Below are 14,986 nucleotides of genomic sequence, written 5' to 3' on the forward strand. Positions count from 1 at the left end.
ACCAAACAATACAACGGCTCTCCTCGGGTCGGAGCAATATGGGCTTTTTACTTTTGGCAGCTTGGCTCTGGATCAATTAGTACCTGGGTTTTTTTCTGCACAGTACCAAAAGAGCAATTGAAATCAACTCCTCCCTCCCCCCAAAATAAAAAGGAAAGATAGGGGTCGGTCCCTTTCTGAAACCGACTTGTGCTAAGATGCTGGCTCTAGGTCTAATAACCAAAAATACAGAAATGATTTCAAAATTATTTCAAAATTCCACCTCCCCTCTATCCTGGCAGGACCACAGATTGTCTCCTCTTTCAAACCATACTCAGCCTTTGGAAAAGACAGAACTGAGAGTGATCACAAAGAGGAAATCAGGAACCATCATGGTGGCAGAGAATCAACGCGATGGATATAAGAAATCCACAAGCATTCCCATCATAGGACTAAAGTCCTAGGCAGACTTGTCTGGCAACACAAGACCTTCTTCTCCTCCAAAGAGTGAGAGAAAAACATTACAGGAGACATTAAGAAAAGCAATGAGTTAGGGGCACCTGGGTGGCTCAGTCGGTTAAGCATCTGACTTCGGCTCAGGTCATGATCTCGCAGTCCATGGGTTCGAGCTCCACATCGGGCTCGGTGCTGACAGCTCAGAGTCTGGAGCTTGTTTCAGATTTGTGTCTCCCTCTCTCTCTGCCCCTCCCCAGCTCGTGCTCTGTCTCTCTCTGCCTCAAAAATAAATAAGTGTTAAAAAATTAAAAAAAAAAAAAGAAAAGCTATGAGTTAACTGTTACTCCTGAAGATGGTTAATACATCATGGCTGATTCCTTTCTTTAAGATTCTTAGAAGAATGAGATAATGAAGGAATATACACAGAAACCACAGAACCTACTACAAGGTCTCATGAGGCAAGGGTACTGCGTGGAACCAGTCAGCTCTTGCCTTCCTTGTCTTCCAGGACAAGGCAGCCCACTTACAGCTTCTTCAGTATAGGGAGGCCACTGAATTTTCCAGACCCATCTAACCACATCCAGATCCCTTCCCTTGGGGATCTAAGAAGTATCCACAGTGCACTCCAATTGCACACACACATCTATCCTTTAAAGTGTTGTAAATTAGTCTCCATATACAAATTCCTGCTAAACTGTAAATTTAAAGACATCGCTTTAAATCTCCCTCTTTAGGAAGCCTTCAATTGTGCTACAAGTTAAAACACTGTAATGAATGTGGACTGATATTTCTTTTCTGTACTGAGCGTGAGTCACAATCCACATTTTTTTAAGTATGTGAGTTGTAGCTATCTTCCTGGTTGGATGGCAATCATCTTTGAGAAACCTGATACAGGATGGAAATCCTTAGAATCAAGGATCTTATTTTGATTGTTTTGAAACTGAGAGCACTAGTAATATCAAAATTCATTGGAAAAGCATGGAAATCAAACTTAAACCACTTTACTTTATTTTGGGGTTGAAATAACTAATGGGTTACTAAGCAGACATTGACCCACAGGTGAATCTCAGGGATGGAAAAACCTAACGTCTGAAGAGAGAAAAGTGGTAGCTCTGGTATAAATCCCCCCAAACTTTGCTTCTAGTCAAATTCTTTATTTTTAATATTTATTCATTATTTTTGAGAGAGAGAGAGAGATAGAGAGGTCCACAGAGAGGGAGAGAGAGGACCCAAAGCAGGCTCTGTGCTCACAGCAGAGAACCCCATGTAAAGCTTGAACTCATCAACCGTGAGATCATGACCTGAACCAAAGTTGGACACTTAATCAACCAAGCCACCCAGGTACCCCTCTAGTCAAACTCTTAATAGTGAAAGAGGTTAAAAAGTGTACAAGATGTTAAAATATGAAGCATTCCTGAAAATATGGATACTCTGAAAATTCTACCTTTGGTGACCATTTAAGGGAGTGCTGTATGAGAGAAAATAGGGCAGACCTTGCTGGCCCTGTTTTACCAAAACAGAAGTTCGGTGATTTGCCTAGTGCCACTCAATCAGCAGAGGCTGACCTCAAGGCATCTGACTCCCGGTGCAACAATCTTCGTATGATGATGGACAAAGGTATAAAGTAAACTTGAAAGACCAGCTCCCCTATCTGAGTACTAGTTCACATTTATTAAATGTTTACTCTATGCCAGGAAATCTCTGGGTACTGTGGATGCATTAACTCATTGATCCTCATAGCAACCACATGGAAGAAATTACGTTGTGATCTCCCAAAGATGAGAAAACAGGGGCAGGGAGATGTTCAGAAATTCACCCAAGTTTACAGGGCTGAATAAATGGTAGAACTAGGAAAATCTGTGCTCTCGGCACAGAGAAGCCAATGCAGGGATCCCTAAATCAGTGTTCAGATTATCAGCATTCCTGGAAATAATCAATCTTAACAAAATATCTTCACAATGGGATCCAAACTGCAGACACCTCCAAAACATGTATTGAAAATGAAATTTGCTTTTCATCAACCTCTGTATTCTTAGTCAAAAGACAAAGTAGCAGCAATTCCTATGGGTGACACAAATCTCCCTCATTGCAAGGAAGTGCTAAGCAGGTAATAGTTTAAACTTTCTGGAAATCCCAACAAATTATGTATAAAGACAACTCCAGGATAGCATTTCAGAGGGCTCATCTTGACTATTTTCTCCCTCTCCAATATTGAAATTAACCACTGTCTCCAATATTAAAATAAACAATTTTCAAATGATATAAATTCAGCTCAGATATAAACATCTGAAGTTTGTACCACCATCAAAAAAGAATTATGCCCCATCATATCACAGATTTGAGTTACTATGTTTTTGTTTGTTTTATTTTGTTTTGCTTTTTCTTGAGGTGCTGCAAGATCTGCCTATGGATCCAAAATCACTCCCTCATTCATCATAACCGTCAACTGGTTTAGCTTAATCCTATCCTCAACAGATCTGCATCTGCTCAGATAATGGAGGAAGTTTGTTTGCTATCATCATTTCAAGGAACTATCAATCCAGAGATCTCTGAAAGTCTGGCTTGTTCAGGAATGGCCATCCATGTTCTGTGCCTTCGAAAATTTCTCAAAAATTATCTTAAGGTGTTAAAAAACTGGCCTTAACTCTATGTAGAGCTTCTCTGTCAATCAAACGTCATTCCTCAACTACAGCATAGTCATTAAGACGTGAGCTGTGAGGCTGAAAAAGCTCCCTCTCCTGCCCTTTGCTCAGAAGTGCTAATACTGACGTCCTGTGTTACCATGAGGCCAGTTTTCAGATTACCGTTTGATAGGACTAATTTCTACTATTTGATTTCCTGCCCTTACCACCTTCTCATACATAAAAAACATTAACTAACGTACACTAATACAGCTGGATATAACCACTGCAGATTACAACCACCAGCGACCACACCACTATCACCAAAGCCTCAGTCATACAACACACCCTGCGGTCAGACTCAAAATTAGGATGCTACCACTCACTATTTGTGTGATCCCTGAGCAGTTTCTTAACCTTTCTGTGCCCGAGTTTTTTTCACCTGCCAAATGAGAATCACGACAGTGTCCATTTCTTAAAAGCATTTTGAAGAATATAAAAGACAAGAAAAACCTTAGAACAATGCCTGGCGTATAGCAAGGACTCAAGTAAGAGTTCACAATCATTGCCAGGTGGATTTTAAAATTAAATACAGTTCCTGTGTCCACTCAACAATCCTTCTGGATTCCAGCTAGTAAAGCTAGGGGAAAAAATGATCAGCTGCTGAGAAAACATCTCAGCTTTCTATTCTACAGAGAACGAACCAAACTGTCAAGTGAGACGACCAGTCTGAAATCACACTATGTGTCCTCTTCCTATTTGTCTTAGACACAAATACTAGGGCCAGGCTGGGGTACTACTCCAGGTTGGGTGGGTAAAGGTTAGGTCTTCTGCTCCTATACATATGGAGCTCTCAAAAAAGTAGATATATAAATAAATAAAAATCCAAGACCCCTTGATATTAATCTTCTAGCCTAACACTCCCATTTTAAAGATTAAGAAACTGGTTTGGAGGCTAAGTGACTTGCTCAAGTTCACATAAATACTTAGTGGCAGAACCAAGGCCAGAAAATGATAATCATTATCCTGAGCAAACAACTAGGCATTTATCCATATCCATTCAAAATACCACCTAATTTAATTCTCATAACCTTCTAAAGCAGGTACTATTTCCACTGTCTTGAGATACAGAAACGGAGGCTCATTCTCTGTGAATTAACTTCTTCAAAACCACACAACTGACAAATGATAGAAACAAGATCAAAATGCTTCCTGTCTGGCCCCAAAGAATAAGCACCTGTTTTAAGTTTTCTAGAGCTCAATGCTGAGAATTCTAGTGCTGAGCTCTCAACCTGTAACTTCCAAACTGTCTGCGCATCAGTCTCATCTGGGGAGCTTTAAAAATACAAATTGCTGGGCTCTACCTCAGGAATGAGAATCAGAGTTGCTCTGAGGGTATAGCTTCAAAATCCGTATTTCTTCCGAGTTGATCAGGTGGTTCTTATATGTAGCAAGATTTGAGAAGCCCTAATCTAAGCAAGATATTTTATGAATGTGTCCAGTGTAAAATGAGAGGGAAATAAGTCACCTAAGGCTGATGGAATGTTCAGAGTAGATGCATCTGCATGAAAGGTAACATGGTGACCTTCCCCCAAATCCTTCTGTGTCCCAGACACACACGCAGCCTCCGTCACATAAACATATACACAACTACCAAAGCTCCATTTCCACCAATCTTGCCTAAAGAAATCTGCACCACAATGAAAACAACAAGTGATACTCTTTCCAGCAGTTCCAGAATATGTGTTGTGTCTGAAATACAGCAATACAGTTTCTTTCTACCCTTATCCTTTTCATTTAAAGTGCCGAAGTCTGCACCAGGATTTCTTAATACTGAACTAAAAAAAAAACGAAGGGGAAGATTGTTCAAATGAGCACTTACCAAGGTGCCCCGTATATCCTGAATCCCTTCACTGTTACCTCCGAGTCTTGTAAGTAAATACTGTTTGTCAGGAGGGACTGAACGTTGTCAAAGTCCTCTGGTTTCAATTTGGACACAGAGGGGAAACGGTAGTAGTCCTGTTTAACAAGGTCTGCCATGAATTCTTTATCAAATGTCAGTTCATGATTCCCAGCAATCACTATTTTATATTCATATGGCAGGTTTCCTGAAATAAAAAAAAGAGTACCAATTAGCACGTTCATTTCCCATCACGAAGTACAACAGCCGAGACTGGGTGATTAGCAGACAGTACACCCAAATGAAATAGCTCACGCATTCCTTTATATTTCCATGGGAACCAAAATTTATGACTACGCCTTTATGTTGGCAAAAAATGACAATAAACAAGAGACAGGAAGCTGCTAAGAAGCTTAAAAGCTACTAAGAAGACATTCAGCTTTCTTGTTCCATTTCCCTCTTCTCTGTTACAGATTCACTGTGATGAATGTATACTGTGATAAATCCGTACTTCATAATTATCCAGCAAAAAGCACTTTCATCACAATCCTTAAAAAAGGTCTGGACTTGGTTTGTTCCTCAAAAAATAAGCCAACCAACTGTTCTTAACAACTCAGATAACTGCTTGATTTGTAGGACATCCTTCAAAAGCATATTGAGAGTGTATCATACAAATGACAAGGCATAGCCAAGCATTCCACAATTTACATAAATGAAAGGAACTACATAGTACAATTTCATATTGTCAGTTAAAGTTTACCTTTTGGCTTGTGAATAAAAAGAACATTAATAATGGCCCTCCTGATTAGAAGGCTAACTTTCCTCCCATTGGGATGGGAGAAGAAACTGTAAAGCTTAACCCCCTTTTAATATTTATGGTATGGAAATGTGAGTTCTTGGTGTGTGCTTTTTATGCAAAAGTTTCCCGATCAAAATGAGATAATTCTGGGAAGAAGAATGAAAGCTATAAAGGAAAACCCAAACACCAGACTTCTGCATAGATTTATAATGTTTGAATAAAGTATAGATCATACATATTAATAACTCACCGTGATGCTATAAGAACCAAAATCCGAAGGGAGATAGTGCCGGGCAGCTGTCCCCATCCTGAAATTAATGCCCTTTTCTCTTCTTTGTCATTACCCATCCCTCAAGCCTCACTGCGGAGCTGCTGTTCATTTTATTTTATTTCATTTTATTTTAGGGGAGAAAAGGGTGGGGCAATGGTGCCTATAATTCCAGCTTCCTAAGACTCCTGGGTCCAATGCAAAATTAATGTTTCCTGCTATTCCAGGAAGAATGAAAGTTACCACTAGCAGGAAATTGGATACACTTGTTGTAAGAACTGGTCCTTACCAGCAAGCCAGAGTCAATGATTTAATTAATGAAGCTTAGTGGTGAAGAAAATTATATTTTGGGGGCGGGGACAAGTTCTGCCATAGGTACTTGGGACTTCAGCAATGCAAACTGCAGAGACTACACTGTGAAGTCTGCAATCTCAGCAGTGCACTGCAAACATATTTGCTAACATTGAGACGATTTTTAAGATGACCAGAATATGCTTTGTAATGCTATTTTTCTTTAGCTTTCGATATTTAGGTTTCTATCCATAGTGAAACTGCATCTATAGCACATAGTTTAATGGGGAAGCTTAACAGAGATGAAAGTAGTCAGAAAATAACACCACAGAAAGCTGAAACCACAAACATCGTGGCCAAGCTTCAATGGATATGCTTGACTACTAGCGCACAGTGCTGTGTGACATGCCTTTGGCCTCGGTTATATGCAAAGCTGTGCTGAAGACCTCACAGAAAATAGGAAGCCTCTCTCAAGTGTATATTTTTGCCGGTTTATAATGTGCACTAGCATAAGGCAATAAGGGGTTGTGACGTATGTTGCAAGTTACTTGGACAGAATGATGATATTCTGCGCAATTCCCTGCACTTAAAATACAGTTGAAAGATGTATAGCAGGCCGTAAATCCCCAACACAGCTCACACTGGAAATCTGTGAGATGCCCCACGACTCTAACACCATGGCTCTGTGACCCCCTTTGGCCTGCTATTGCACCCCCAGAATCATCTGTGCTCCCAAAGCCCAAATGGGCTGAAACATTTTCCTGGACAGTAATGGGTTTCAAAGCAGGTCGTACCTGCATGAATCTTTGAGCAACTCTATTTGTACAAGTCACGCTACAGCTGCCCAGTTCCCCTTTAATCTTTCATGATGATGGACTCACTATAAACCTTTCTCTATGCACCACTGCCTTTGCACAAGGGCTTGGCTTCTTGCTTTTTCCATTTTAGAGTTTTGGTTCAGGAATGGCATGTGTGAGTCTGAGAAACAAGGCAAAAGAAGTCTATTTCCCCCCCTTTGAACCATTTATTTTAAAGAAAGTAAAACTGCTGCAAAGTAAATCTTCCTCAGGAAGACAGTCTTCTTCAGTATCTTTTAAATCAAATTTTGGAGACTCAGCATAAAGAAGTAGCTATCAGAATGAACAGCCACAGAAACAGCGATGATATTTACACACTGCCAACAAACTCATCTCTTTCTGAGAATTCAATAGTAGTTTCCAACTTCCGTCCTGTTACCTATGTTATGAGATTGCCAATATATAAATATATATATATGTATTTGCTGAACTGACCTTTCATTTATAATCTTCTGACCTTTATGTTTTATATGAAAAGTGTAATCAGGAAAGCTGACAAATCTCCTGTTACTTGATGGTATTTTAGGGTTTTTTTTTCCCCAAGGCTAGATTAATACAGAAGGTTCTGCAGTCAAGCTCCAAACTTCTTGGTATTCAAATAGCATCACTGAAAAATTGTCAGACAAAGAGGTGCCTGCCTTTATCCATTTTATTCAGATCAGGCCATTGAAGTTGACCTGCCTGAATAATAATAATAAAAAAAAAAAAAACCAAGGCCATATACAGTTATTCTAACATGGAGAAATTCTTGCTTTGAATGACCTAAAGAACTCTAAGCATTCCATCTTTCCCAAGACACAGTTTATGTTCTACTACTGATTTACACGATTATTTTAAGTGGAATGGGGATAAACTTTTGACAAAATGTCAAGTAGTCCTGTAGGTTTTAAAAATAACATTTTTGAAAAATATGAGTAACAGTATAAGTAATGATACACGGCTTCATTTCTCATTTCTACTTTTCATCTCTATTTTTATTTTTCTGTTTTTACATACAAAATAAGAGGGGATTTAAAGAAAACTGTTGAACAAATCACAATACAAGTGATTCACAGATATGGTACAGTGATGTCTACAGTAAGTAAATGAATGAAATGTGGGAAATAAGCCCATCTCATCATGTTTCTAATAACTGGCCTCTTAATCTCATTCTCAGTTTCCCTGAGACTTAAATTTTCCAGACATCTATCTTTGATATTTTGGCTCTCTCTCTCTCTTTCTTTTATTCCCCCTTCTCAGGGAGTTTTTGTTTATCAAACTCAAGAAAACAAAAATAAGTAGACCTTGACACACACATACAATCCTAAACCATGCTTCTTTGAGATTCTTCTTCATCTCACATCTAAACTTTTGGAAAGAGGATTCCAGAACCTTGCAGATAGTAGGCCAAATACAGCCCACAGATGTATTACACTGGGCCCTCAGTGTTGTTTTTTGCAGGTGTTTTTCTAATTGAACGTTTATTTTTTTAAAAAAAATGTTTATTTACCTAGAGAGAGAGAGAGAATGTGAGCATGCACGAACAGGGGAGGGGCAGAGAGAGAGGGAGTGAATGAATCACAGGCAGGCTCTGCACCATCAGTGCAGAGCCCAATGTGGGGCTTGATTCAACAAACCGTGAGATCATGACATGAGCCAAAATCAAGAGTCAGGGCCCTCAACAAACTGAGCCACCCAGGCACCCCTGAACTAACATTTAGAAGTTAAGGTATATCATGCCAAAAATTCTGATTTTCTAGCTACTTTTGGAAAATCAAAAGATCAGGAAATACGGACCTCCAGTTGGCCACGGGCCTTCCCACTCCCTATGAATTCTCACACCTGGCCTACTTACCATGTTTGTGTTGCCTGATGGTCCTCTCTGTTATTAAAACCAGCAATTTAGACATGTATGGTTACTCAGAATTTACCCAATGCAATTTGGCTTCTGTTCTATTCTCTTCCCAAAGCTTCCTGAGAATGTCAATAAAAACTTACTAATAGCCAAAGCCACGACATTTTCTCACTCTCATCTCCATGGATCACACCACACTACAGTGACATTCTTGTCCCTCAAAGTCTCTATTCCTTTGATAATGGATGCTGTACTCCTTGGTTCTCCTCCTTTGATATCTCTTCTCTCCTTTCTCTTCTTCCTCAGCTCCCTTTGTCTCCCATCTCATTTTCAGTTGACTCCTCACACTCTCCCTCTTCATCATTGCTTCTGTGGATATTATTTAATATTTCTTTACTGTATGTCTCATATTTCTATTCTCTGGTCTAACCAGTTTATCAACTATTACAGTTTAAATGTAGAGGCAGCATGAGGTTAAGAGCAGGGACTCTGCTGAAGGCTTCACCACACATTGACTGCATGACCTTGGACAGATCCTTATGTTTTCTCAAGTGTGCTAGCAAAATGAGGATAATAACTGTGCCCACCTCATACCCTGTGCTCAAGATAAAATGAGATAAACTTTCTAAAGCATATGCATGGTATGAAATAAACAATCAGTGCATGTTAATTATTTTTCTTACCCCATTTTTTTAGGTTTTTTTTTTTTGCATGTGATTTGTCTGTCCCTCAACTGTGACATCCTTGATGGCAAGGGTCATGGCTTGGGGCTCCTTATTTGACCCAAAGTAGCCAGTTCAATACCTTCCAAATAGCAGCACATAGTATTTGCTGAATAAGTGGAAGAATGAATGAACTCCTGTATGATTTGCCAGGAGCTTCCTTTGGAGAATTACAGGAACTGAGCTTGTCGTCTTGGGATATGACAAGGTTTAATCCACTATCACACTGTTCTCCAGGGACACATGGTTACCCAGAATTTACCCAGTTTAAGCCTCCTGAAATGTCCTATTCTCTGACCTCAAATTCAGTCTAGCCAAAAAATCTCCAACAAACCACTTTTAAACTGGACTTTCCTCACATCTAAGTGGGGTGAAATGATAATATCACCCCCAGGTTTGGTACACATTAAACAAGATGCTGCATGTAAAGAACTGGCACAGTTTCTAACACGTCATGACTCAACAGATATTAGCTGTGATACAGTAATTATTACGATGGTTACCCTTCTTGGTTGTCATCCAAGAAAATATTAGTTTATTCCCAAACTGGATCACTCCCTGGTCACCAGGGCACAACGTCACTACGGCCAAGGAAAAGCATCTGAGATGGAAAAGAGAACTTTGATTTTCCAAAGGCAGAAGCTGGCAAGGTCTAAGGTGTCCTTCAAGTTAACAAAAGTATTATTAGAGTCATGAAGGCATCTGGATGTAGAGGGGATGGCGAGTGGACCTATGAGGTCTTCAACCTGCACACAGGGCAAACCCAGCTGTTTCTGTCAAGATGATGCTCACCCAGCAAAATGTGCCCCTTGAACACATTGCTTTTCTCCTCCTTCTGTGTCATACAGACACAGACCCGTCACTTCTAATAGTTACTGGCTCCCCAAAACTATGCCAGGACCAGCCTTGCATTCACAAGTGAACAGTACAACCCATGATCAGGAACATCTCTCAAGAGTGACAGTTCATCTGGAATATCCCTAAAATCTTCATAGAATCAGACAGGAGTATCTTCTGGGAGTATTAAGAGGGGAACAGAATGAGTAGAAAACTTTAGGATCTTCAGCTATGCACATGTCTGATAAATCCACAACTTTAAAGCAGACACACAGTGAACCGTGCCAAGGTCAGCCTCCCTTCCTTACCAAACTCTGGACATCTAATGTGTGACTTAAAGCGGCTCCCATGAATCCCAACACACGAACCCAGCAGGATCTTCAGAGACAGCCTGACCCGGTGATCTGAGAGCTGTGTTTCTGTGAGCCTCCCCGCAGCTGGAGCAGGACAACGGAGAGACACCAGGGCAGAGGGGAGAGACCTGCCCCTGCGCTCACCAAAGCAGCCATGCTTGCCCTCGCTTTACAGCTTGGGGAAAGATTTTGTGTGAAGGACTATCCCTGGCTTAAAAACATTAAAGAGAAAACTACTGATTCATCCAATTCCATTTTACTGATGAAGAAATGGAGTGCCAGAGAGGTGCTCCTGCTCACTAAGAAAAACCACAGGCCAAGATGGAGGCACCAGTGGTACAAGAAAGGCGCTTCTGCCTCCCCTGCTAGCTTTCTTCCAGGTGATCCCACATTTTTAAGTCTTATGAAGTTTGGGTCAAGACCTACCCCTTACGTGAGTCCTCCTCCTACCATTCCTCCACCTATGGCAATCTTTTTCCCTAGCTCTAGGCAGGTGTGGCCCTTTCTGTTTGTGTCATGAAATAGAACTGGCTGTGTCATGGATTTCTCCTCCTGGGGTCATGAAGCAGTTTCAGCTTTACACTGCAACAACACACATCCTGGCTCAATTAAGGCATTCCCCAAATGCTACTGCAGCTGTGGGTGTAATTTCTTACCCACCAGGTCCCAGAAGAATTTGGGAGCCTACCCAAGGAAGGGGAAGGTCATGGCCTTGGGAAGGAGATGGGAAAAAGCTCCTCTGCCCAACTTTATGCAGAGTCCCAGAATTTAAAAACATGTTGGCTCTATTCTGAGAATGAAGATAAGACTTTGACAGAATAGAAGTCCAAGATAATAAACCCAAACACCTACAGGGACTGGAGAGGTAAAACAGAAATGTAACTTGGACTAGGTAGAAATATGGAGGGTGGTAAAGACCAGCACACATGTGTATCACCATTTAAAAATAAACATATAGGAGCACTGCTCTGGCTAAACAAGATTCCTTGCTAGCTTCCCCACCCCCATACCAATAAAAGTTAATGTCCCTCAAAATTAAGTATCATACAACTGTGACCTATTTTTCTGCCACAAATCACAGTAAAATGTATTCCTCTAGAAAACTTAACTTCCGGTCAAATCAGATCCAAAGTCAATTCCAGAATAGTCACTTCCCTTGGGAATTTGCCACCTGCTGGAAGATGGCCTCCTGCCCCACATTCTTCACTCCTTATGAATAGAAAACAGGGGTAACCAAAATGGCCATTAGGTTGTAGCTAATGCCCAAAGCTGCCTTCCCTATGCCCCATTTTTTTTAAATCAGGGATTTGATGAGCAAGACTGACTGCTACCTATTTCTGCTAAAACTGAGGAGAACAAAAACCAGAATACAGCAGCAGTTCTCTGTGAAGGAGAGGATCCCAAAGCAAACATGCATGGCTTGCAAAGTTTTCTGGGTAAAAGAAAACCTAGTTATGTAAAAAATATGTTTGACAAATTTCAAGATCTCCAATCTCTATGCCCACTCCCCTCCACACCCATAAATGATAAGACTTTGAAAGGATATGAAGAAACCAAAAATGTGTGTGGCATAAGGCTCACATGAAATAAAGTTTACTATGCAGCAAGAAGAAAACACAGAGATGACAAGACAGGAGGAGAACGAGCTAAAGCTTCTAGATACCCAGGAAAATAAAACTCACAAGACATAGCCTTAAGCCGACTTTCCCTTGCCAGTGCAATAAGAAAAAAACTAACTTACTGAAATTAAAAAAGAATAAAACAGATATATAGTCAGACCTATTATCATGGGGCTGTTTCTAAATAGAAGAGATATATTACGATTCAGTCACATTTCTGAAACCTTCAGCCTGCATGGGAGAGTGTCAGGGGCCTGTTTTAAGACACTATTCCCTAATGCCAGGATTATAAAAGGAACTTGTTATACCCCCAAGGTAGATAAAAGGCAGCATTTTTTTTTTCTGTTTAAAATATTATTGTATTTTTAATATCATGACTCCAGCAGAAAGGTAAAATGTTCAAACTCCTGAAGTCTCTCCATTCCACTGAGGACTAAGAGTAACTTGGGCTTGCAAACTATTCAAGCAGAAAATTTTACAGGAAGATGAAAGGGAAAAAAATTCCAGTGGCTACAAGGATGGGAGAATTCAGAGGCTCCGGGATGGGGGATGGACTAAGGAGATGTGTCAGCTACATTCCTTCCTTGGATTACTGGGGGCTGGTAGCTGGAAGGACTGAGTTGAGCCTAGAGGCAGGGAGAGGCCTCCATCAGTTACAAGTGGGCAGAGCCCACCTTTCCCTGCTGTTCTCCAAGCATCTAGAAAAATGCTTGCCTTGAGTTGGTGCCCACTGTATACTTGATAAATGAATGAATGGACCTCCAGCAATCCCTCTCGGCTCACAGTTTGCACTCACTTGCCTCGGCTGAGAAGCCACAAGAAACATTCAATCAGGGCAAAGCTCCTTCTCTGACCTCAGTCTGTCCCCCGTCAGGCTCCATTAATTTTCACAAGTCCTGACAGCTCTAACGTTAATACTCACACTTGCTGATGGAGCCACACAGCAGGTTCAGACTGCTACCTTCTCCTCTGAAACTCATGCATTAGGGTTTCTTCCATGCTTGCAATGGGAAACCAAGTCTAAGAAATATTAAACACAGAAAACTATATTACAATAATGTCAGGGCTGAGCCAGAAACCCAGGAGAATGTGAGGATTGCTGAGTGAAAGCCCAGTGGTTCACTGCGGGAATCGGAGCTACTGTAAGAAGCCACAGCTGAAACGCTCCCTCCTCTTCTTCAGCCTCCTCCATGAAAAGAGTCCCAAAGCCCTGGAAGATGCTGTAAGCCTTATTTCACACAAAGGAGACAAAAACCCGTCCCCCACCCAGAAAAGCAGACCCCTTCTGGACCTGAGTAGTCACCAATATTGGCACCAATGGCAGGTAACGTAACTGGGAAGTATAAACCACGAGGGAGCAGGCTGTTAGCACCCACAATTACTAAAGACATAAGAACGGCTTAGAGATTTCATTGTTGTTCAGCAGGCCCTTGGTTTGCATGTATTTCAAGTCTCAACCATAACCTTAATCCAACACAACTTTTTGTGATTTAAACACACACACAGTCACATACATGCATTCACACTCATACATTTTAAAAGACAGCCACAGGGAGTAAAAACAAATGACGATATCCACGTTGTTTCCCAACTGAGTATCACTAAGTTGCCACCTGTACCAATATGTCACATTCTACATATGAAGAAGTGATGGTAACCAGTCCACTGAAATGCAATTTCAGTTATACTTGAGTGTTACTATCTGGCTGGGCCACAGGTAGTTTCTTCACAGTATTTTGTCTAATCTCTCCCTTATAAATGGAGGCTTGGCTTGCTGAGAAGATTTATACCCCATACAACAAATTCCATCTGAACAGTTCAGAATATTTCCAATATCTTCAAGCTTCAGAAGATTGGATCCAAATCAGGGTTCCAGTGGACAGTCACAAAAAGAACTGGTAAAGACACTGTCAAGGCTCATCTAAACCAGCCGTATGAATGTTTTTATCATTCCAACGTATTGGAATGTAGGCAAATAACTGCACGATGTAAGGAATGTAGGGAAATAACTGCATGATGGAAAGGTCATGGGTTGTGGAGTCAGACAGATCCGGTACCAGTCACCAATTTCTGGTTCTGTCACTTATCATCTGGTGAAACTCAAACTCAAAAGATGCTTTTTAACCTTCATATTACACATTGGAAAAAATGAGGATAATTGTACAACCTACATTACAGAGTGGAAAATGCAGACTGAGTGAGATCAGTAAAGGACCTAATTTGAACTGGACACATAAAGATTATTATTTATTATCATCATTTTTACTCTGTCTTCCGTTGTGCATTGTAACCTCATTCAGATTACAGGGCCCATCTTCTACTTCTTACCACTGTAAAACAGTATTCAATAAATATCTTTAATAGACTAGCAGTGTTAACTGATAAAAACCTATGATGAGCTGACAAATATATTGTTTTGTTCCCCCATAAAAAGCAACTGAGAAAAAGGT

At 40.6% G+C, this 14,986-nt stretch overlaps 1 protein-coding gene across 3 annotated transcripts in view; it reads right to left on the minus strand.

Moving 5' to 3' along the window:
• MPPED2 (metallophosphoesterase domain containing 2) overlaps positions 1 to 14,986 on the minus strand; it is a 170,764-nt gene that overhangs the window by 80,283 nt on the left and 75,495 nt on the right. For all 3 annotated transcript variants that reach the window (XM_039221149.1, XM_039221150.1, XM_039221151.1), the window contains one exon: positions 4,939 to 5,164. In XM_039221149.1, the coding sequence (XP_039077080.1) occupies positions 4,939 to 5,164 (226 nt within the window). The remainder of the gene's footprint in view (positions 1 to 4,938; positions 5,165 to 14,986) is intronic.

The sequence above is a fragment of the Hyaena hyaena genome, unplaced genomic scaffold, assembly GCF_003009895.1.
Source record: "Hyaena hyaena isolate Hyena2069 unplaced genomic scaffold, ASM300989v1 scaffold_953, whole genome shotgun sequence".
Taxonomy (NCBI): domain Eukaryota; kingdom Metazoa; phylum Chordata; class Mammalia; order Carnivora; family Hyaenidae; genus Hyaena; species Hyaena hyaena.